Source organism: Gracilinanus agilis, chromosome 1 (assembly GCF_016433145.1).
Source record: "Gracilinanus agilis isolate LMUSP501 chromosome 1, AgileGrace, whole genome shotgun sequence".
Taxonomy (NCBI): Eukaryota; Metazoa; Chordata; class Mammalia; order Didelphimorphia; family Didelphidae; genus Gracilinanus; species Gracilinanus agilis.
The window spans coordinates 399,573,453-399,598,960 of NC_058130.1; the positions used below are offsets into that span (position 1 = coordinate 399,573,453).

At 35.4% G+C, this 25,508-nt stretch overlaps 1 protein-coding gene across 1 annotated transcript in view; it reads right to left on the bottom strand.

The window, feature by feature from the left end:
- Positions 1-25,508, bottom strand: part of ME2 (malic enzyme 2) — a 95,216-nt gene that overhangs the window by 35,163 nt on the left and 34,545 nt on the right. Inside the window, exons 2-10 of the mRNA XM_044664710.1 lie at positions 23,374-23,493; positions 21,075-21,208; positions 19,608-19,757; positions 16,480-16,555; positions 15,134-15,295; positions 14,778-14,881; positions 11,679-11,788; positions 11,489-11,586; positions 3,653-3,766 (exon numbers count right to left, since the gene is read on the bottom strand). Of these exons, the coding sequence (XP_044520645.1) occupies positions 3,653-3,766; positions 11,489-11,586; positions 11,679-11,788; positions 14,778-14,881; positions 15,134-15,295; positions 16,480-16,555; positions 19,608-19,757; positions 21,075-21,208; positions 23,374-23,484 (1,059 nt within the window). The 5' untranslated portion in view covers positions 23,485-23,493. The remainder of the gene's footprint in view (positions 1-3,652; positions 3,767-11,488; positions 11,587-11,678; positions 11,789-14,777; positions 14,882-15,133; positions 15,296-16,479; positions 16,556-19,607; positions 19,758-21,074; positions 21,209-23,373; positions 23,494-25,508) is intronic.

A 25,508-nucleotide genomic window follows, 5' to 3' on the forward strand; every position in this document is an offset into this window, starting at 1 on the left:
TCCAATCACTGATAACTCTGCCTAGATTCATTCTTCAATGGTTAGTATAACCCCCTTTCGCTTTCTTCATTCTAGTGATTCTGAAACTTTGTCCACAGAAGCACAAACTCCATTTCCCAAGACTGATCACCTGCTCCCTCCCTCCCATCTCTCTCCATTTTATGCTCCAAATGTTCCTCTTCGGATCTTCCCATCTCTTTTGCTGAGCTCTCTGGAATGCCTACTCAGTAATTAACAAACTTGGTTTCATCTTAAATCTTTATTGTCCTCATGAGACCTAGATCTTTCCTGATGACCCTTGAAGACTACCACTACCATTTCTAGACTCTCTCTCCACCATCATCGTTTAGTAACCTCTCCTCAGCAAATCATACTATTCAGATTTATCATCCAGTTCAGATGCTGGTCCTGTAATCTACTGATCCCCTTCACATTTTCCTGCTTTCCTCAATGAGTTTAATGCCTGGCTTACAACCTTTCCTCCCCTCATATTAGGTGATTTCAGAATATATACAGACACATTCAAATACCCTAACCCCCCCAGGTCCTCGAAACTAAACACTCCCCATGACTTACTCCTACACCTCACCTCAATTATACAGACAGTCATGATTCTGTTATTATAAAAAATGTACTTCCATGATCATGAACTCTGAGTTTCCTTTACCTGGTGATAAATGTTTATCATTCAGTCTTTCTCTGTTTCTTATAACCCCTAACTTTTTTATCCTGTCACCTCTAATCTCTCTTATCTCTGAAGTCTTTCCCAGGCCATTACTCCTATATTCCCTACCTTTTTTACCTTCCCTGTCTTGATCAAGTCTTAGTGAATAAGTTCCACTCTATGAATTTCTGTGGCTAGATCCTTTGCTTCCCTTCTTTGATTGCTGATCATGATTTACCAAACCCCAACCCTGGATTACTCTCACCAAGATTCCTATTCTCCTGATGCTGAAGAGAGGTGGGAAAAGTAACCAAACCATGCTGACTGGTTCATGTCAAAGTTATGTGAAAAATCTTCATTGGGCTCTCACTGAAGGCAGGCTATCCTGTGATACCCACATAACAGATTTATTCTTCAACATACTACAATAACTATTCCCGAAATCTTCATCCATCTTCAACCTTCCTGTGGCACTCTTTCTCCATCCTGAAGACATTACCTCATACTCCACTGATAATGCCGAGATCACCCTTCTTCCCTTCTCATGTCACATCACTTGGACATTCCTACCTTTGATGACTCAGTGAACTCCCCTCCTTGCATCCCTGAACAACCTGTCTCTTCTTGTCTTCTCCAGGAAACTGCCCTAGTCATCTCCATTTCCTCAGCTCCAGTCTCTCCTGCACTCCTTCCCTGATGTCTTCTAAAAGCACATCATGTCTTCCAATCCTTGAAAAATCTCCTCTCCCATTCATTCCACATATATACTAGAGTTAAATCCTGTCACCTACATTTTCACACCCTGCCGCCCTGGTTTAGGCTCTCATTGCTTCACAATAGGCTGGTCTATGGCTCCCTGCTCCGAGTCTTTCCCTGTTCTAACTCATCTTCTGTTTAGTGCTGATGTCATTTTCCTAAACAGGTATAACTGCGTTTCATTCCTCTTCAATAAAGTCCAGAGGTTCCCCATTACTTCTAGGACCAAACAGAAAGCTCTCTTTTTGACACATTAAGTCCTTCCCCTACCATTTTCTCCTCATGTTTCCATTCTTCTTACCCTTTCCTCCTCTCTCTACATGCTCTATGATCCAGCAATGGTGGCCACCTTGCTGTGGCTGACTTCCCTGCCTGGAATGCTTTCCATTCTCACTTGTGAAGATGGGTTTAACTTTCCCCTGCCCATTTTTAGATTGAATTACCAGAAGCTCAAATCCTTCTTTCTACAGGGGGTCTTTCCTTGTACCTTCCATTGCTAGAGACTTCCTTCTGGCATGTCCTATTTAAACTATATATATATCATATATATATACATAATTGTTTACCCAATACCTCCCTCATGAGAATGTAGGGGCAGATACCATAGTTTTGCCTTTTTTTTCTCTCCCTAGGGCTCATGGCAGTATCTGGCACAGAGTAAGCACTAAATCATTGCTTGCTGATTCACTGATTGAATAGGAATGCATTCCTTAGGAAACAGAGAAAGACTGAAAGGAGTATTTGGGGAAGAAAAGCATCACCATCATCTCTCTCAGCAAAAATTAAATAGCAATGTCTCTATGTCCTAGCTCTGTGAAGTGTCCCCATGGCTTAACCCCTTGCCATGACTGTTCTATAGGCAGGTACAGTTGTCTTTTTACCAACTGCCCAACCCGAACTCCTTGGGCTGCTGTTCCCTGCTCTGCTCAAACTCCTGACTCTGAGTCTGGGGTCTTAGTTCAAATTCCCAGCTCAGAAGCCTATTCAGGGATGGGATCGAAGCCTGTGAGGCTCTTATTAAATCTCTAAGGCTGACTGGCTCTCAGTTTAGACTAGGGCTGGAAGTCTTCCCAGCTCTCATTCAGACACATGGTCCTGGGGCACTTTCTACTCTGGAAACAGCGAACTCAAGGGTTTCTATTTTAACCCATGGAACTTTCTCATGCTGTTTCTTTTGTGTTATAGAGATTCTAGTGGTTAAAACTTCTTTTATTTTCAAAAGTGTTATTCTCAAATCAAATGGAAAGAAAATATTATTTTTCCTCTAAAAGTCAACCGCTCAAATAGTGATGGTGAACCTTTTAGAGATAGTGCCGTGCCCGCCCATCCCCTTGCCCTATAATGGAGAGGAAGCACTCCCCATTGGGCTGCTGGGTAGAGGGGTTGGTGAAGTGAGGAAAATCCTCAGTGAGTATAGAGGGGGAGGGGAGTGGCCTGAGTACTCTGTTCCCTTATAGCTCTGCTTGCTGTGAGTTGCCCACCTTCCCCTGCTGTGTGCCTCCATTGGCTGCTGGGAAGATGGGCAGGGGATGTGAAAAAATGTCATCAGGCATATGGAAAGGGGGAGGGAAGCAGCTCCTCCTGGGTACCTCTGACGTTACAGTAACAAACTTGGGTGGGGGAGAGGAGTAGGGTGGGTATGTGCCCACAGTGTATGCTCTGCATGTCATCTTTGGCACCTGTGCCTTAGGTTCGCCATCACCGTTCTAGAAGCACTTGATAACAGAGAAGGGAAAATATATCTATGGAATCTGGGTATTACTCACTAAAAGGTCAAAGAACAGACAACATTTTATATTCCTATGTCTGCTCTACTTACCAAACTAGAATAGTCCTAACCTGAAACCTACATTAGTTTGTTTTTTTAAACTCTTACTTTCTGTCTTAGAATTAATACTAAGTATGAGTTCCAAGATAGAAGAAGAGTAAGGTCTAGGCAATTGGGGGTAAGTGACTTGCCCAGGGGTGCACAGCTAGGAAGTGTTTGAGGCCACAGTTGAACCCAGAATTTGAACCGGTCTCCAGGCCTGGCTACATATCCACTAAGTCACCTAGTTGCTCCTACATTAATTTTACTAAAATTGCTTTTATGATATTAAGATATAACAATATTTGAATTAGATTTTACATTAGAAATTTAGACTTCAAAATAGCTTCAAATTCAAATTAGAAAATTAGATCTTAAAATATCACTGGGAAAAATGTTTGTCAAAATTTTAGTTGGAATCTTACCTTAACTAATAAGCCAAACTTGTCAAACATCCAAATTCTTTGATATGCTTCTTCTTCTGAAATGCCCCTTTCTTTCATGGCCATAACAATGAGATTCGCAATTCCCAGGGCAGCCTGATTAACAAAACATGAACTTCAAAAATCAAAGCAATACCTTAATTTTATTAATTTTAATGAAAAACTACTTTATTCTTTTCAAGTAAGACCAATATCTATTACAAATTATTACTATTATAAATTTTATAGGTAGAATAATGAAAAATATTTATTTCAATCTTCCCCTTCATAAATCATACAAAAGTCTTTTATGAGAATTGATACATACACTTATATATTATATGTAAGGATACAAAGAGGAGTATAGCAATCTATGAATTGATATAAGTTTGTGTATATACATACATTTATATGCACATATACATATATTTTTTCTTTTAAAAAATTTTATTTATTCATTTTAAAAAATATTTTTCCATGTTTACATGATTCATTTTCTTTCCCTCTCCTACCCAGAGCCAATAAGCAATTCCACTGGGTTGTACAAATGTCAAATGTAATTTCTTATTTATTACACTTGATACCTATTTCCATATTGTTCACTTTTGTTAAAGAGCAATTTTTTAAAGGTCTAAACTCCAAATCACATACCCATATATACATGTGATAAGTGATAACATATGTTTTGCTTTTGCATTTCTACTCCATAGTTCTTTCTTTCAATGTGGATAGAATCCTTTTACAAATAAGTCCTTCCGAAGTCTTGGCTTGTTGCATTGCTACTAGTAGCAAAGTCCATTACATTGGATTTTCCCACAATGTTTTACTTTCTGTGTACCATGTTCTTCTGGTTCTGCTCATTTCACTCTGCATCAGTTCACTGAGATTCTTCCAGTTCATATAGAAAGCCTCCAGTTCATCATTACTTACAGCACAATAATATTCCATTACCATCATATACCACAATTTGTTCAGTCATTTCCCGGTCGAGGGACACTCCCTTATTTTCTAATTTTTTGCCACCACAAAGAGTGCAGCTATGAATATTTTTGTACAAGTATTTTTCCTTATTATCTTTTTGGGGTACAAATCCAGCAGTGGTACGGCTGGATCAAAGGGCAGACAGTCTTTTAGTGCTCTTTGGGCATAGTTCCAAATTGCCATCCAGAATAATTAGATCAATTCACAACTCCACCAGCAATGCATTAATGTTCCAATTTTGCCACATCCCCTCCAACATTCATTACTCTCCTCTGTTGTCATTTTAACCAATCTGCTAGGTGTGAGGTGATACCTCAGAGTTGTTTTGATTTGCATTTCTCTAATTATTAGAGATTTAGAGCACTTTTTCATGTGCTTATTAATAGTTTTGACTGCCTATTCATGCCCCTTGACCATTTGTCAATTGGGAAATGGCTTGATTTTTTTTGTACAATTGACTTAGCCTCCTTATAAATTTGAGAAATGAGACCTTTGTCAGAGATTTTTGTTATAAATTTTTTCCCCAATTTGTTGCTTCCCTTTTAATTTTGGTTGCATTTGTTTTGTTTGTACAGAAACTTTTTAATTTAATATAATCAAAATTATTCATTTTACATTTTGTAGTATTCTCTATCTCCTGCATGGTCTTAAATACCATCCTTTCCCATAGATCTGACAGATACCCTATTCTTTGTTCACCTAGTTTTGCTTATGGTTTCCTCTTTATATTTAAGTTATTTATTCACTCTGAGTTAATCTTGGTATAGGGTGTAAGATGTTGATCTAAGCCTAATTTTTCTCATACTATTTTCCAATTCTCCCAGCAATTTTTGCCAAATAGTGGGTTCTTGTCCCAAAAGCTGGGATCTTTGGGTTTATCAAACACTATCTTGCTACTGTCATTTACCCCAAGTCTATTCTTTTGGTCCACCCTTTATCTCTAAACCAGTACCATATAGTTTTGATGATCACAGTTTTAAAGTATAGTTTGAGATCTGGTAAAGCTAGCCCTCCATCCTTCACATTTTCCCCCATTATTTCCCTTGATATTCTGGATCTTTTGTTCTTCCAGATGAACTTTGTAATAATTTTTTCTAATTCTATAATAAGTGTTTTGGTAGTTGGATAGGTATAGCACTGAATAAGTAAATTAATTTAGATGGGATTGTCATTTTTATTATATTACCTCATCCTACTCATGAGCAATTGATATTTTCCCAGTTGTTTAGATCTAGTTTTGTGTGAAGAGTGTTTTGTAGTTATATTCATATAATTCCTAAATTTGTCTTGGCAAGTAGATTCCCAGGTATTTTATCTTGCCTAGAGTAATTTTTAATAGAGTTGTTCTTTCTAACTCTTGCTGCTGGGTTTTGTGGAAACATATAGGAATGCTGATGATTTATGTGGGTTTATTTTGTACCCTGCAACTTTGCTAAAGTTATTGACTGTTTCTACTAGATTTTTAGTGATTTTCTTGGATTCTCTAGGTATATCATCATGCCATCTGCAAAGAGTGATTGTTTAGTTTCCTCATTGCCTACTTTAATCCCTTCAATTTCTTTTTATTCTCTAATTGCTACTGCTAGCATTTCTAGTACAATATTAAATAGTGGTGATAATGGGCATCCCTGCTTCACTTCTGATCTTACTGGGAAGGCATCTAACTTATCCCCACTGAAGATGATACTTGCTGATGATTTAAAATAAATACTGTATATTATTTTGAGGAAAGGCCCTTCTATTCCTACACTTCCTAATGTTTTTAATAGGAATGAGTGTTGTATTTTGGGAAAGGCTTTTTCTTCATCTATTGAGATAATCATGTGATTACTATTAGTCTGGTTGTTGATACGGTCAATTATATGGATGGTTTTCCTAATGTTAAACCATCCTTGCATTCCTGGTATAAATCCCACCTGGTCATAGTGAATGATCCTTATGATAACTTGTTATAGCCTTTTAGCTAGTATTTTATTTAATATTTTTGCATCTATGTTCACTAAGGAGATTGATCTATAGTTTTCGTTCTGTTTTTGGTTTTCCTGGCTTGGGAATCAGTTCCATATTTGTATCATAAAAAGAATTTAGTAAGACGCCTTCTTTGCTTATTTTGTCAAATAGTTTATAGAGTATATTCAGATTAAATAATCTTTAAATGTTTGATAGAATTCACTTGTGTATCCATCTGACCTTGGCAATTTTTTCTTAGGGAGTTCTTTGATGACTTGTTCAATTTCTTTTTCTGAGATGGGATTATTTAAGTATTCTATTTCCTCTTTTGTTAATCTAGGCAATTTATATTTTTGTAAATATTCTTCCATTTCACCTAGATTGCCATATTGCCACAAACTGGATAAAATAGCTCTTAATAATTGTCTTAATTTCCTCTTCATTAGAGGTGAGATCACCCTTTTCATTCATGATACTGTTAATTTGGTTCTCTTCTTTTTCTTAACTAGATTAACCAATACTTTATTTTTTTTTCAAAATACCAACTCCTAGTCTTATTTATTCGTTCAATAGTTTTTTACTTTCAATTGTATTAATTTCTCCTTTGATTTTTAGGATTTCCAATTTGGTCTTTATTCTGAGGGTTTTTAATTTGTTCTTTTTCTAGTTTTTTTTTTTTAGTTGTAAGCCCAATTCGTTAATATCCTCTTTCTCTTTCTCTGATATAAATTTTCCTCTGAGTTCTAATTTTGCAATATCCAAAAAATTTTGATATGGTGTTTCCTCATTGTCATTCTCTTCAATGAAGTCATTAATTACTTTTATGATTTGTTCTTTAATCAACCAGTTTTGGAGAATTAGATTCTTTAATTTCTTTTTCTTTTTTTAAATTTTTTTTTATTTTTTATTTTTATTTTAAACCCTTAATTTCTGTGTATTGACTTATAGGTGGAAGAGTGGTAAGGGTAGGCAATGGGGGTCAAGTGACTTGCCCAGGGTCACACAGCTGGGAAGTGTCTGAGGCCAGATTTGAACCTAGGACCTCCCATCTCTAAGCATGGCTCTCAATCCACTGAGCTACCCAGCTGCCCCTTTAAATTTTTTTTTTTAACCCATAACTTCTGTGTATTGGCTCCTAGGTGGAAGAGTGGTAAGGGTGGGCAAATGAGGGTCAAGTGACTTGCCCAGGTCACACAGCTGGGAAGGGTATGAGGCTGGATTTGAACCTAGGACCTCCCATCTCTAGGCCTGACTCTCAATCCACTAAGCTACCAGCTGCCCCCAGATTCTTTAATTTCTAAGTAATTTTTGATTTGCTTCTCCATGTACTTTTAATAATTTTTATTGCATTATGATATGAAAAAGTTGCATTTATTATTTCTGCTTTTCTGCATTTGTTTGCAATGTTTTCATGCTCTAATACATGGTCAATCTTTGTGAATGTACCATGTGCTGCTCAAAAGAAGGGGTATTCCTTTTTATCCTTATTTATACTTTTCTCCATATATCCATATACTTTTCTCCATATATCTAATTTTTCTAAGATTTTATTCATATCTCTTACTTCTTTCTCATTTATTTTTTGGTTTATCTTGATCTGATAGAGGAAGGTTGAGGCCTCTCACTAGTATAATTTTACTATCTATTTCCTTATTAAGCTCCAATAGTTTCTCCTTTAAAATTCTGGATGCTATACCATTTGATGTATACATGTTGAGTACTGATATTTCTTCATTGTCTATACTGCCTTTTATCAGGAAGTAATTATCTTCCTTATCTCTTTTAATTAGATCTATTTTTACTTTGACTTTGTCAGATATCATGATTGCACCTCCTGCCTTCTTTTTCTCAGTTGATGCCCAATAAATTCTGCTCCAGCCTTTTATCTTTACCCTGTGTGTGTCTACCTGCCTCATGTGTGTTTCTTATAGACAATATATGGTAGGATTTTGGTTTTTAATCCACTCTGCTATCTACTTCTATTTTATGGGTGAGTTCATTCCATTCACATTCAGAGTTATGATTACTACTGTGTATTCCCCATCATTTTGATTTCCTCTTTTAGTCCTACCCTTTCTTCTTTCACTATTTCCTTTTACACCAGTATTTTGCTTTTAATCGGGCTCCCTTTCCCCCACCCTTATTTTATTTTCCTTCCTATCTCCTTCCTTCTTATTCCTCTCATTTCTTTCTTTTTTTTTTATTTTATTTTAAACCCTTAACTTCTATGTATTGACTTATAGGTGGAAGAGTGGTAAGGGTAGGCAATGGGGGGTCAAGTGACTTGCCCAGGGTCACACAGCTGGGAAGTGTCTGAGGCTGGATTTGAACCTAGGACCTCCTGTCTCTAGGCCTGGCTCTCAATCCACTGAGCTACCCAGCTGCCCCCCCATTTCTTTTTAAGGTCTATTAATTGCACTCCCCCTCTAACCTTTCCCTCCCTTTTAATACTCCTTGCCCTCACTCCCCTCCTTTGTTATTCCCTCTCAACTTCCTTGTAGAGTAAGATAGAATTCTATACCCCAACAGATCTGGCTGTTCTTTCCTCTCAGAACTGATTCCCCTGAGAGAAAGGTTTAAGTATTTCCTATTACTACTCTCTTCCTCCTCTTATAATAGAATCCTCCCCCCACCTCCATGCACCTCTTTATGTGGTAATAATTTATCCTATTTTTCTTCTTCAAGTTTTTCTTAGTACCATCCTCTTTTTTTTGTGCCCCCCAATTTTTTTTTACTACATATTATCTTGAACAACTTAATATCACAACCTCTGCCTATGACTAATTCTTTTATCTACTATGATAATGAAAAAAAATTTTTAAGAGTTACAGATATCATTTTCCATATAGAAATATAATCAATTTGATCTTATTGAAGCACTTAAACTTTTTTCCCCCCTTTTCTTGTTTACCTTTTTATGGATCTTTTGAATTTTGTATTTGGACATCAAATTTTCCATTTAGTTATGGTCTTTTCTTTAGGAATGCTTGGAAATCTTCTATTTTGTTAAATGCACTTATTCTCCCCTGAAAGTATATAGTCAGTTTTGATGGGTAGATGATTCTTGATTATAGACCCAATTCTCTTGCCTTCATGAATATCATATTACAAGCCTTGTGTGTGTCCTTTAGTGTGGAGCCTGCTAGATCCTGTGTAATCCTGACTGGGGTTCCTTGATATCTGAATTGTCTCTTTCTGGCCACTTGTAATATTTTCTCCTTGGCTTGGAAGCTCTTGAATTTGGCTATAACAGTCCTAGAGGTTGTCTTTTGGGCATTTAATTTAGGGGGTGATCTATGAATTCTTTAAATGTCTATTTTGACCTCTTGTTTAAGAATATCAGGGCAGTTTTCTTGAATAATTTCTTATATGATGTCAAGGCTTTCATTTTGTTCTAGGCTTTCCAGTAGAACAACAATTCTCAAATTGTCTATCTTGGCTCTGTTTTCCATGACACTTGTCTTTTCAATGAGATATTTCATGTTTCCTTCTATTTTTTCATTCTTTTGATTTTGCTTTATTAATTCTTGTTGTCCTGTGAGATCATTAGGTTCTACTTGCCCAATTTTAGTCTTTAAAGACAGATTTTCAGCTATGATCTTTTGATTTTCCTTGTTGGCTTGATTTATCCTGCTTTTTGTGGCTCCCAGCAGGTCAATTCTGCTCTCCAATTTGCTTATTACTTCATTTGATTTCTATGCCTCTTTTTCCATGTGGGCAATTTTATCTTTTAAGCTGTTATTTTCTTTTTGCATTACTTTCATTTCTTTTCCCCGACTTTTCTTCCCATTTTTCTTCTATCTTTCTTACTTGGTTCCTGAACTCCTTTCTGAGTTCGTTCCTTGAGAGCTTGGAACCAATTTCAATTTTTTGGGAAAGTTTTGTTCTCTTTCTCCATAGAAATTTTCCAGGATCCAAAGCTTTTTTTGATGCTGCTTATTCCATTTGCCATTAGTAGTTTGGGGTTCCTGCATGTTGATTGCTTTCTTAGCTTCTGTCTTGCAGGGCTTTGCCGTAGTAGTATCTTCCCTTCCTAGTCAGAAGCCCAAGTGAGGGCAGGTAGATCTGTGATGTTCTTTGTATAGTGTGCTTTAAAGCATTTTGCCCTGGGGCTATCTTTCCAGCCCCTGCTGCCTAGGCTGTGTCCAGCCTTGTTTCTGCCCAAGTTCCAAGCTCTGCTGCACAGGCTCCACGCAAGTCTCGCTGCCAAGGGATAAGTGAATTGCCCTCAGAGATAAGTTTGTGGTGCTTTTAGCTAGCCCCTGAGAATTTAGAGATTGCCCCAACCTTCCTCTGATTCTGGTGTTTTAGGTGGTGTGGGGGAGGGGTGATCAGCTTGTGCTTTGATAAGTGCAGTTTTGACCCTCATAGCTTGGGAATCCCCAAATACTGCCTACTTTTAAGGCTGCATCCCCTGGGAGAGCCCCTTTAATTTTTTGACTTTGATTTCTGTCCTTTTGAGATGTTTTGTAGTGATTGGTTAGAAGGAGATTCAGAAGGCTCCTACTACTAGGCTGCCATCTTAACTCTGCCTCCTACATATATGTTTTTAAGTTTTCCTATTCTGACATTTCCTTGTGACATATATGTGACCCTAAAGTCATAGAGATGATGGTAATAGAGTAGAAGATCTGGTAGATGTTACTTTGCTGGAAAGGCTATGAGTATGGGTTCAAATGAACTCCTTCTCTTATCTGATTATCAGCCTAAGTTCAGAGGCTTATCATCAGTTTTGGTCAGAGGCTAATGAGGTTTTTTGGTCATATCAACTTTCAGAGATCATTAATAAAACAATATCTTATCTATAGCCTCAAGCTACGATACACAATTATGATTTCTATGCAGTCTTACATAATTTTAATATATGGTCTTACTTTTCATAGCAAAAAAGCTATTAAAAGAACTCACCTCTCCTGCACCAAGGAACAAGATAGTATGCTCTGAGATTGGTGTACCAATAACTTTTTCTACAGAAAGAAGACCTGACAGTGCTACAGAGGCTGTCCCTATAAGAAACAAAAATACTTAATATGGAAAATCACATTTTAAAAGAGTTTATTTTTTATAAAAGTAGGAATTGAATCTGAAATGGCTTTACCTTGAATATCATCATTGAAGGTACAATATTTTTCTCGATATTTTCTTAGGAACCTGAAAGCGTTATGATTTCCAAAGTCTTCAAATTGAATAAGTGTGTTCTGGCCATATCTAAAACCAGAGTAAAACCAACATATAGTTGAACTGGTCATTTTTAAACAAGTTCTATTCCAAGATTTCATGTTACAACAATAATTACTAATATATAACTTCACTTGGACACGTTTGGACCTATAATCTCATGAAAAAAAACCACTAGACATTATAATGACCAAGAAGGATTACTAGTTCAACAAAGATTTATGGAATGCCTACTATATAAACAGCATTTTGAAAGAATTTATAAAACTGAAGACATTTTCTCTTTCCTTTGAAGGGATTTCAACCAAATGTTTCAGATGATAGGCAAATATGAAAAATTACACAATACAGAGCATCATGAAATTGTATTGTATTGTAGTAAGCTTTATAGGAGTTATAAGGAAAGAGAGATTGCTAAGGGTTGGCTATGAAACTGTACTATGTACTGTACTATGGCTATGAGACTAGACTATGAGACTGTAACTTAAAGAATAGGTAGAATTTAGATAAAGGACAAATGAGAGCATTTTAAGATACTACAATATAAGAAGAGCTGAACAAAGGATAACATGGAAGATATACACAGGAAAAGTTAATTGGCTAGACATGGAAGTCAAATAATATCGAGGCAGAGAGGAGTTTAGAGATCATTTACCTTTAAAGTTCTACCCACTATGCTCAATGTAGAGGGCACAAGGAAGTATAGGGGACAGTCATGGTCTTCTATGGTGGGGGAAAAGATAAAATGAGGAAACAAAGGTTCAAGCTCCCAAGCACATTGATTTATTAGGAAATGAATGCCAATTACCTAAAAAGTTGGGCTCAACCCCCTTTTTTATTTTTTATTTTTTTTGCTTTTTAAACCCTTAACTTTTTGTGTATTGGCTCTTTGGTGGAAGAGTGGTATAAGGGTGGGCAATGGGGGTCAAGTGACTTGCCCAGGGTCACACAGCTGGGAAGTGTTTGAGGCCAGATTTGAACCTAGGACCCCCTGTCTCTAGGCCTGACTCTCAATCCACTGAGCTACCCAGCTGCCCCCTCAACCCCCTTTTTTAGCTTAGGGTTGGAACCTGAATACAGAGGGAATACAGACTTATACATTAAAGACAATCAGATAAGACCAATTAATTAAAATTAAACAATATAGTATTAAGTAATCTTATTTCTAATTGGAAGAAAGATTAGGGAGTTTCCAAATTGGGAAGGGGAGAGTGAATAGGTGCAGTTCTCTGAATTCAGAAAAGGAGGTATCCCATTCTCCTCCAAGTGTCTGTAAATAATCTAAGGAACATGGAAACATGACGTGATTGATCAGCACAAAATCAGTTTCCAGGCAGGACATATGAGTTCAAACAATGCAATAAAATTTTCTCACAACTCACATAACTGCATAATTTTCTCAGAGGACAGAAACTGGACTAGATCCATAATAGAAAGGAATCGAGTTAGGTCTAGAACTGAGTCACAAGATGAGTCAGTGTGGTTCACTTCCCACTACCACTTGCTGCTCCAATCCCCTCACTTCCAACATGGTTTTGTTACTTAATTCAAATTCCATATACTTCATTTTTTTTCACCCAAATTCTTTATCCTTTAAAGACAAGTTTCAAATAATTTCTCAAGTTATTTACTTTTAAATGAGGACTTCCAAATCATTCAAGAAAAGTATGATTAAAACACTTTTATTTTCATTACTTTCACCTAAATTAGTTCTACATTTTTCTATACTGAAGTTATGGAATGAGCCTGTAGTAGCTGAGAGAGTACGTTGGTGTCAGGAAGGCTTGATGCTAGCTACTTCAAGTCCTGTTTCTGATCTTTCTGTGCCACATGCAATACTTGAATAGTCTAAGTTGAGAATGAATTGCCAATACTCATCAGAAAAAGATTTACATCCTAGAAGTTATACTATACTAATGAAACCACAGATGAGATAAAAAAATGCCACATAAGTATATCAATAGATAGAGTAATTGCCTAAAAGCTGAGCAGTTAAGAAGATAATAGGAGGATCAAACTAATATTGCAAGATGGTAATATCTAGCGATCAAAAATTCAAAACACAAGCATAAGGTAAGAGATTAGCTTGAGATAAATACAAAAGAAAACGATCAAGAGATTATAGATGTCCATAAATTAAGTGGCAAAATTTAGTTACTGGAATTATGTTAATAAAATGATGATTCAAAAACTTCTAATGGGAATGAATCTATAGAAGATCAAAAAAATAAAGGAATGGAATTTAGACCCCATAACAAACATTAAAAGGAAATGAAGTTGCTTGGCCTGAAGAACAAGAATTATTTGACAAATGATTCAATGTTGTGTGGTTATTCCCCAGATTCCTGGAGGACAACAAGGCAGGGGACTTAAAAGAAATTTCAATTAGAATTTTCTCAGCTTTCAGGATGCTAAAGACAAACAAACATTTACATTCAGGTCCCATCAGTTGATTAATGGAAAGAACACTGTATTTGGAACCTACAGGTACATGTATACTGTGTGAAACTGGGCAAGTCATTTAAGAGCTCCGAGTTTCCATTTTCTCTCAGAAAAAAAAAAAAAAAGGATAATACTTTCACTATTTACCTCATAGGGTTCTTGTGAGCAAAATGCTTTGTAAATTTTAAAGTGCTATACAAGTGAGTTATGATCTCATAATGAGGCAGCTAGGTGGTACAGAGCTCTGGACTTGGGAATCAGGACCACTTGAGTTCTTAGCTGAATAACCCAGTGCAAATCACTTAACCTCTCTCACTCTCAGTATTCTCATATGTAAAAAGGGATAACAAAGAACACCTACTTCTTAGAATTGTTCTAAGGATCAAATGAGTTAACACATAATTCTTACCACTTTGCAAACTTTAAAGGGCTATGTAAATGCTAGTATTATCTTACAAAGCTTTATTGCTATTTTTAATACAGAAACTTAAATTTAACCTGTAATTGGAAACCCCCTCCAGTACAATCTAGTAATTTTCTTTTAATATCTTAATATATTTCTAATTTCTTCATATACCTGTCAGTAATAGCTACCATAAATTCATCAATCAGGTCGTCATAAAGCTGTGAGCGATCTCTTTTCTGATATAAGCCCATATAAAATGGATCTCTTAAGAGTGTCTACAAAAGAAAACAAAAAATATATAAATAATTATACTTGTGTAATTTCCATGTAAAAATGTAGCATTAAATGAATAAACAAGAAACTAAGATTGTTAATGTTTTTCCTAAGCCTCTTAGCTTTAGATTTTACTTTATTATACCGGCTATAACATGGCCACATCATCAATTCGAAAAAGTTCAAGGGAAGTAATTTTCATAACAAAGAAGTGGAAGACAAAAATTAGAGGTGGGGAGAAATGTTAAACTCACAGTATTGTCAGTTCCCACGTCAATACACACAGGGAGGCACTTATCTGGTCGTATTCCAGCACAAGCTGTATATAAACAAAGCTTTCCTACTGGAATTCCCATTCCATAGACACCCAGATCTCCAAGACCCAATATTCTCTCTCCGTCAGTTACCACAACAGCCTTAATTATAAAAAAGATACATATTAAAAGTTAAATCAAAATGTCAGAGGTTAAAATGGTATTTTTACAGGATTTACTTTTTATTGTACTTGTAACTGTAATCTTATAAATTTAATTATTTACTTTAAAAAATTTCAAAGCAAATAACCTAAAAAAGCACACTTGACATTCTAGAACTACTTGTTAAAAGCATTTTTAAAGAAAGGAAATTAATTAAAACTAATTTCTCTCTGCTAAAAGCTCAGGCCTAATTATAAGTGTTCTTCCTAGAAATCTTGAATTTAAACTTAAAGGCAAAAGAATGTGGTAAAGGAACAAAAGCCTTAAATGTGTCAAATCATTAATAGTCATGGAGGTAATATAAAAGAAATTTCCATGTAAACTATACATTGCATGAGCTGGACACCTAAAGTAATATAACAGATAAAAATGGCTTTTTGGCCAAGAATAAATCTAAAAGTCTTAGATGGCACTATGAGTTTCATTCTCTAAGTACAGTTAGTTAGAACTCAGAACTAACAAAGTTCATTCTGAAATTGTTTTTTTTTAGTGAGGTATTCAAGTATAAGCATATAAAAATAAAAGTTAAAATTGTATTTGATGAAAAAAAAAGGAAAGGCAACTTAGGATAATGGAAATGGGCAATGGATTTGGAATCCAAAGATTTGTGTTCAAAATTCTAGCTTTAACTCTAAAAGCTGTTTCCTCAAATTTTAAAATGGTTATAATGGCAAACACTCCTATTAAACATCTCACACTGTTGTTATAAAGTTTAGAGGAAAATGTATGCAAAATGCTTATATTAAAATAGGAAGTGGATCTAACCTAGAGCTTTTAAGGAATTGGAAAATTTAGCAATTAACCTTACATGAAACCCCAAATAAAACTTCTTGGTATTTTAAATATTAAGAAACTCAAGTTTAAGAAAAGTCAAGGCAAGCAGAATTCAGCATTGTTGCCCTTCTTTCCTTCTCTAAATCAGTTGATCTTTTCATAAGTGATTCCTAAAAAGGAAAAACTACACCTTACATTTCTATAATACCATAATATCCTCATAAGAAAGCACCATAATGTTTAAGTGCAAAATAAAACTATGGCAACAGTGAAAAATGTTGGTGTATATGCATATAGGTAACTTAATGGGAAAGACAACATTGTGAAAGGGAGAGTTGTGCTATTAGTACCTTAACATCATTTTCTGGCCAGTTATCCACAATTGATCTAATATGGCCTCTGTCTGAGATTGAAATATATAATCCCCTGCAACAGAACAAAAACACTTTTGCACTTTACAACAGTTTGCTTTCTTTTGTTATGATGTCCCTCCCTCCCAACTATTAGTAAATTAGACTACTTAGTATATTTGGTTGAGAAAAGCCAACATTGCATATTTTCAAAGTGATCTTAATTAGGCCACATGATAAAACTGTTCATTGCACAGTTGTCAGAGGGCATTATTATATTAAAATATTGTTACTATTTTACATAGGATCAGGCTTCTCAAATAAGCTAAAAATTACCAAAATGATATAAAAATCAATCATGAATATGAGAAAATAGGAAACTGTAACAACTTCTATGAAGTAAACTAATAAAAAAAATTTCATTAAAGCTTGATAGAGGAGCAGGGAGGGAGAGAAGAAAATATTCAAAAAGCCTTTATAGAATAGCTTTTATAGGAGATGATGGTTTAAAATGCAAAGTTACCTGAAATACAATATTCTTACCCAGAGCAAAAGGAGATTTAATCATTTGAAAAAAATCCCTCCCTCTGCCACCAAATTGAATTTTAGAGGATGTAGTCACGTAGAAATCAAATAGCTTGATAACTTTTCTATGATTTCTAATCTTGTGTCAACTCATCCTGACACTTAATATCTATTCTGAATCTAACCTGGATCAAATAATCATTTGCCAACCAATAAATATCTTTTGAGCATCTACTATGGCAAAAAACACTGTTAGGAATAGCAGAGGTAAAAAAAAGGTTAAGTCATGGTACTAATGGAGAGTTTAAAATCTACCTGAAAAAATAACACATGAAAAGATAATGACTACAAAGCATGGGTGACATAGACAAAAACTGCCACAGTATCTTGGAGTCAGAAGGGATTGTAAAGGTCATCTATTGCAATTCAAATCTGAGTGGGAAAATTGTTACCAACTTTCCACAACAAGGGAGGGTGAATGAATTACCCTACTAAGGTAGCCCATTCCTCTACTGGTTAGCTATAGTCACTGGGAAGTTTTCTTTAACTCTCTTTGCCAGCTAGTAGCCCCTTATCTAGACATAGCTTTTCCTTGGTTCTATCCCTAGAATCTCATGATTTCTTCCTTTTCCCTACATTACTCTCTTCCTGCCTAATTCCTGGATCCAGGTTGAGATTGAAGATAGGCTGCTCTCTTCCTTTCTGTGTTATTTAATAAAAAATTTGGCCTTCTTGTTTATATGGTTGCGTTTCTTTGTTCTTGTTGGATAAAGAGAACTGTCATGAAAGATTCAGCTATTCAGTTATTTTCAGAATATTGGAAAAGGAATAATTTTTAGAATAATGGAAAAGGCCTTAATAAGGTATGAACCTTGAGCCAAGAAGATCTTCTAAAGTAGGCTTGGGTCCTCATATATAGTCACCTCCACATTTATAGGGCTCTATCTATACCCAAAGGATATATATGCTTGGCCTAAGTCCTTAATGTAGATGAAAAACCAGAAGGCAGGTAAACCTTGGAGTATTCCTTTTGGGACAGACTTATGCACGGAAAGTCTTCAGTGTCTTGATCATTACTCCCTCCCAATAATACCCTTTCTTTTCTTCTAGTACCAGAGGCTCTGACTTTCCTTTCAGCAGAAGAGAAGCTGAATGCCTTTTCCTCAGTTGCAATTTATGCATTAAAGAAACTCCTTCCTCTGCCCTCTCACATATAGTTCTGTCTCCAGTCCTGCAGAGGCTCCTCTTTAGTCAGAATGCCTCCCATAGGACTCCTCAGAATATTTTTACCCACCCATCACACATACAAACCTCTCTCTTTCCCCCATACACAGACATCCCTCTACCTCTCCAGCTTAAAGGATCCTTATCCCACCCTGCTATATAAACACCTATTAGAGAAGAGACAGAGCAAGGAAAGTTAGAGAAGTCTTCAGGAAGACTAAGACGTAAGTTAGGCACTGAAGCTTTGATAATCAGCTAAGCTAGAGGTGAAGGGAGAATATTCCAGGTATGCAGGAGAGCAAATGAGCAGTCAGAGAGAAAATAGTGAGCAAGGAGTGTTTAGGGGATTCATCAGGCTTGATGAAGTAAAAGATTCATGTGGAACAGTAGAAATAAAAACCAAAATAGAAGGTATGGGGTGAGTTACAGAGAGAATTAAAAGGGAAGGACATAATCAAAGTGTCTAGTTTCCCTCCCCCTCCCCCAGAATGCCAATGGATGGTAGTGTGTAGGATGGCCTAGCAAGAAAAGAGTCTAATGTGAGGAGCAACAGTTAGGAGGCTATATTTCATTATGTTTAGCTTCACATTTTAGAGAGAGAAAGAGAATAGAGTGTGGAAGAGATATTTATTTAGCTCTAATAGGTGAACAAAAAACATTAGGATATAATGAAATAATAAAAGAAGCTTATAGAACTCAGTACTACATGAATTTGTTTGTGCTCAATATACTCAGAATGAGAAAAACCACTACTTAGTTACTTAAATGGAAAATCAATCTTAGTTTAAGAAAGGGGGGAAAATGGGCAGAAAAATATAAAGCTAAAAAAGAATTGAGGAAAATCTCTTAATTTAGTCAGAAGATAGTCATGGCTAGATTGTTAAGTGTAGTTTCAGTGAGAAGTAGAATGTATCTGCTACCAGAACTCAGAAAAGAGTTCCCAAAGAGGGATCCTGGTAGAGTCAAAAGAACACCAGACCAAAAATCAAAAGACCAAGAATCAAAAGACCTGTGCTTTTGTCCTGGCTTTGACACTAAACTTCTCTGAACTCAAATGGCTTTATCTGTAAAATAACAATTATAATACAACTTACAAAATGTTTTGCAAAATGTAAGGCATTATACAAACATTAGCTATCATTACTTACCACTGTGTCTATGCCTTTTGAGTATGAAATAGATGAAATTCACATAATATTTTAGGGGTAATAGAAATAGCAATAATAAAAGAAGTTTGCTTGTTTTTTCTAAGCTACTGCAATGCAGAAAATGGTCTGAAGGTATGTCAACATGCTAAAAGGAACTGTAGATTATATAAGCATCTTTTTAAAAAATCTTGATCATAATAATTTCTAAACATAAATTAAAATTGGCTTTACCTAGGTTTCTGAAAGATGTGTCCATATTGTGAACAGGCCAGGCCCACTGTTGGGGTATATACTATTGGCATTAAACTTTCAATATCATCTTGAAGGATCCTATAAAATAACTTTTCGTTTCTTTCTTGAACTCCCATTATATAGACATATCTGAAAATAAGCATGGTTAATAAACAAACAAGCTTAGAGATAATTTACTGCTCATGCTAATATATTAACCTTCCAAAAATATAGAATAATATAATTCTGCATATGACCACTAGGTTAATAATATGAAAAACATTGCTTTTTAAAGCAATATGACCATAAAAATAAATGTTTATGATTATAAATTCAGAAAAATAAAACAAAGTAAAATTATCATTCAACCCTAAGAATTAAAAATAATCATTAAAAAACCTTCTACTTAGGAACTTAAATGATAAAACATAGACTTAGGCAAATTATGAAAGACAATTAAAATATTTATAGGTTCTAAGAAAGCAAAGTATTTACAGAATAGAATAATATATAGATCGCTACAAAACTCTTCCCATAGCTTCCTGTGTTAAGTTCTGGGCAAAAGAAAATAGATATAGAAGGTAGTATACAAATCCAAATTATTATTATCACAATGTCACCTTTTTTTTTTTAACCTCTTACCTTCTGTCTTAGTATTGATATTTAGTATAGGTTCCAAGGCAAAAGAGAGGTAAGGGTCAGGTAAATGGGGTTAAGTGACTTGCCCTGGGTCACATGACTAGGAAGTTTCTAAAGCCAGATTAATCAGGGCAGTAGAGAGCACCAAACCTAGTCAGGAAGACCTGAGTTCAAATCTAGCATTAGACACTTCCTAGCTACATGACCCTGGGTAAGTCACTTCACCCCTATAGTCTAGCCCTTCTGTGCTAGAATCAATACTAGGTAGATTCTAAGGTAAGGATTTAAAAAAAAAAAAAAAAAGCTATGATCATAATGCTTTAACTGCCAGAGATGGGATTTGATCCCATGCCGTTCCTAATTAAATACATTACACTCTTTCTTTTAAATCATGCTGTTTCTCTGAGCAAATGAAGTATATTTAGAATAGGGAGACTTAATATAAGCCAGAACCAGAATAAATGGATGCATATTTTAAGAAACTACCTAGATACAAAGGAATGTTATAAAGGATATTCCTGCCCTGGGTGGGAAGTTAGACTAGATGACCAATAGGGGGCTCTTCTAATTCTAAGATTCCATGATTCTACTGAGCTTACTGAGTCTCAAAACATTTTGCTACAATAAATAAATAAATAAATAAATAAATAAATAAATAAATAAAAGTGAAAGAAAGTTATTCAAATAACTGAAAGAACAACAAAACAAATTTTAGTACAAAGTCAAAGCACTTATACCACAAAAAAAACCTAGCCTAAAACTTTCAAAATGGAACCAACACCCCTCCCCCAAAATTAACCAAAAATCAAGCTTCTGATAAACCCTTACTTTTGCAAAGGATCGCTCATTTTTTTTAAGTTTTTATGGAATCGTAAAGCTTGAATATCCTGTGTCTCTATTTTAGGAGGCAGAAGCCCTTGAAGTCCAAGCATTTGTCGTTCTCGCAATGTAAATGCCATTCCCTAAAGGAGGAAAGGGTAAAATATTCTTTTAAAAAAAATTAACCTACATTCAGAAGCAAATTTCAGAATTATTAGTTATTTGGCTTTGAATTATCTAAGTTCCTTTCCCTTATTCATTTTCACTTCAAGGCTTTCCTGCTTTTTTTGATTTTTTCAAATCAAATCAAACCTCACTTTCCACAGGAAGCCTTTCCTGTTTCCCCTTAATCTCAGTTCCTTTTCTCTTTTGATTATTTCCTACTTATCTTGTATATAGCTATACAGTTGTTTGCATATGGGCTCTGCCATTGGACTGCAAGCTTCCTGAGGTCAGGGATTGCCTTTTGCTTTTCTTTGTATCCCTAGCATTTAGCAAAATTCCTTGCATAAAGGAAGCTTTTAATATAGGTTTAATGACTGATTAGTCCCTTGCTTCTATTTTCCCTCATTATTAGCACCCTCTGGGTTCAGAGACAAAACTCAAACACAGCCAATTTTACCTAGAATTGATCAGCTTGGGTAAAAGATTAGGTATTTAAAACTGTGTTTTAGGAATATCTATAGATTCCATTTATTAATGCCTTTTCTTATTACTATTATAATAGGTAAGAATTGTGATTGGGTACTTTTATTACATATTTTCCATGAGAATTAAAGCAATACTATCTGATTATTAAGGATAATCATATGTAATTGTTGCATATAACACAGAATGGTTAATATCAAGTCCTGGTTTGGGGAGATTACTAACAAAAATGTCCAAGTATACTGCTAATTAGTAAAGTCAGTAAATTTCATTAAAACTGTTAGGCAGCTAATTTCTTTCTACAAGACATCAACAGGAAATCTGTCCTGCTAGTCTGCCAAGAGATGCTCTATAACTTGAAAAAATCTCCTTTATCGTAATCATAAGCTTCACTAAGATGAAGAAGGTTGGTATATTTTCTACATACCATATAAGATGAAGAAGGTTGGTATATAATTAAAAATATATTAACTTTAACTTAGCCTTTCTTCTCAAAAAGCCTTTTTATCTCCCCTTTTCTATTTTACTCCCAAAATGGCTTGAGAGATGATTACTTGTCAAGTGGATTGTGGAAATGATTGCTTTGCAGGAATGGGTTAGATTAGGTATCTACTGATGTCTCATCCAACTCTAAGAAATCTGTCAAGCCAGTAATAAAAAATACAATTAGGTTTTCAAGCCAGAATTAAATGAGGAGGGCAGTCTCTACATAATTAGCATATCTTTTAATCAGAAATTCACATATTTTAAGCTAAGTCACAGGATAAAATAACTGCTATAAATTATTTTGTCTTTGCCTCCTACTTAAGCCAAGATAAACTTCCAATTTAGAATAAGAATCTTTGGATAATATTTGTTCAATGTCGGTTTCCTAATGTAAGAATTTCATTGATGAATATTTACAGGCATTATTTGCAACATATAATAGATTAGGACTTGAGTTATATGTTATTCAATAGCTGTGAAATTTAAATTTAAACATTTTATTAATAAAAAGTCACTAATTAAATTAGCTAAAATTTTATTTGGTAAAGATCTGCTTAATTCACAAAGGCAGGCCAATTATGAATAAGTTCCTTTCCAATTTCAAAGTAACTGCTCTTAGAATAGAAAGAAGAAAAAAATTGATAAGAGAAGCTCCTCTACTTTTTTCTCAATTTGAGAAAAAAAAATCTATTTTAACTACCTTTCAAGTGAGCAGTAATAGCCACCATGGGCTTAGTTTCAAGTTGGACATGAGAGAGTAAGAGACCCTTCATTAATCTCATTTTCCCCTCACTGTCCTCTACTCTTGCAATTAAGTGTTTCCATGATGACTGAGAATCCAGAAAAAGCAGCAAGAAACTGGATTTTCTAATTAAGAGTTACATGTCCTTCCAGTGTGCTGTAATCCATTTTAGATGAAGGAAGGATATGAACTATCTAATGTACTATAGATGATCTCTCCATTAGTCCTCCTGACAATGTAGATTCAAAATACTTTACTTCTAGAGGAAATACAACTCCTGCCAGAAAATGCTGTCAGGGTGATCTCCAAAGCAAATTCTGTAGAATAATAAAACTTTCAAAACTCAAAAAGTTCATTTGATTGTAGCAAAATATTATTTTAAACTAATATATAAGAAGAGTGAAAGTTTCAAATCGTATTAATGTTACTAACTTTGTTTGTTCTTGGATTCAACATTAATGGCTTGCCTTTTTCTTTGATGTGCACTCTTCGACATGCCAATGTACAAGGAGAGGCAACTCCTTTTAATCTGGAGAACATCATTTTTTTCACCTAGGAAAAACAACAAAAAAATCAGGATTAAAATAAACTACTAGGTCAGATAAACATCAAGCTAAATTTTAGTTTTCAAATCCATATATAGAAAGCTCTATTTAATGCATTTTGTAAGGATGGGATTTTGTGCAAAGGAGATGGAACCAGAGAAGTGAGTTGCTGACAGTTGAGACCAGCAGAGGATTCTGGAGGATTACCTCCTAGGAGGAGAAGATAAAGGGTCTTTGGTCTGAGGGCTGGAAGGAGTGAGGAGGGAGAAAATCCAGCTCTGATTGGTCTGGAGGGCTTCCTGAGGACCTTTCTCTTGGAAATTGAAACCCTGATTCCCTGATAACAGCCATTTCATCACAACTCATCCTTCAAGACTACAACCATCTAGTCAGCTAAGATTTTGGACTCCATTGGGAGCAATCTCTTAGTCTCACATTACCCATCCTTGCTGAGAGACCCTTTTTAGTCAAAGCTTACAATTACAGGAAAGGATAGAAATAGAAAATAGAAATAGAAACAGAAGGGGAAGGGAGGGGGAAGAAGCTTAGGAGTTGGAACCATTAGGGTTCCTACCGAAGTGATAGACTCCATAGAAATAGCGAAGAGGGCACCCTAAAATCCCTCTGCCCTTCACTCCTTTTCTCAATCCCTGATTGGTAAATAATAAAAGTCATCTAATAGTCAGATAGTGTTCCTGTATGCCTGAGAGACAAGAAGGGATGGCTTGGTCTATTTGCCTTCATCTTTGAGCCAGACCACCTGCTATGAAACTAACTGACCTTGGGGGAGGTTTGAGTGAACCCTGTCCTTATTTAGGATCAGATTGGGGTACCACCTACCTCCTCTTGTAGGGAAGCCTTGCCCCCAACTCTTGTGAGGTGGCACAACCATCTAGGCCACCCAGTTTTGGGAGACTTAAAGCCTCCCAGTGTATATTTGGCCCCAGGGGAGTGCTGGAGGAGAGTGTCACTACACAAGACCCTCTCTCTCTCCCTTCTATCAACACCCAATTCTGGCTAGCCCTTTTTAATGTTATAGCATACAAAATTAATTTGTTAATTTTTGCCAAATGGCCTTATGATTTGAAAAAGGATGTGAAACAGAAATCTGAGAAAAGAGCAGGAACGAAATGGAGGAAGGATCACAGGAAGAGGGAGAGAAGGGAAAAACAAATGGTAAAATAATAAAATAAAAATTTTAGTTATCCGCTAAGCTCATCTAAAGGCATCTTCTAATATAAGGCCAATTATTGGTACTACTTGTCAGGCAGGTGGAAGCTTTAAAACTGCCTGGGCAGTAATTCTGCCACAGGAGCCTTTATTATTGTTATCTCAGAAGGGATAGATACCATCTTTAGGAGGAGAGGGAGAGGTTTAAATCCATTGCAAGCTCCACTGAGCACTTGAATGCTGGAGGACAGGTAGCAATATCCACAGATGGGTAATCTAAAAAGCTAACATTGATATAGACTTTAAGATTTACAAATATATACAAATTTCTAGTTATATGATTTTTAAGGGAAATGGCCTTCCCAGTTTCTTTCAGGTAAACATATGGGCAAGAAAAAAATAGCATCAATGGCATTTCAGGATGACATATAAATTATACCTCCAATGTATTCAATTTTTGCCAAAATGGAAGCTGCCATTCTATGTAACTTTATAAGTTCCTCTCAAAGTAACTAGTTCTTTTTTAGCAATGTATGCCACTAGTTGCATATGAGAAATATGACTCATTTATGTTGCAGGATGACAAATTCTTTCTAAAATTATAATCTTTCAAATGAGAATCCTATTTTTTTTAGTGATTTCTATAAGTTAGATTGGAATCTATCAGTAGAAATTTTTTTCAATGTAAACATCCAGGTCTTTTTACCTTATGCAAATTTTGCCCATATCCTAATGTAAATCTATCACAGGTAGTCCACTTGATGTGCTAGGACTTTCTCTAGATTGCTTAATATTGAATACAGACTAACTAGGACAACAGGTGGTCCATCTGTTAGACTAACGTTCTAATGC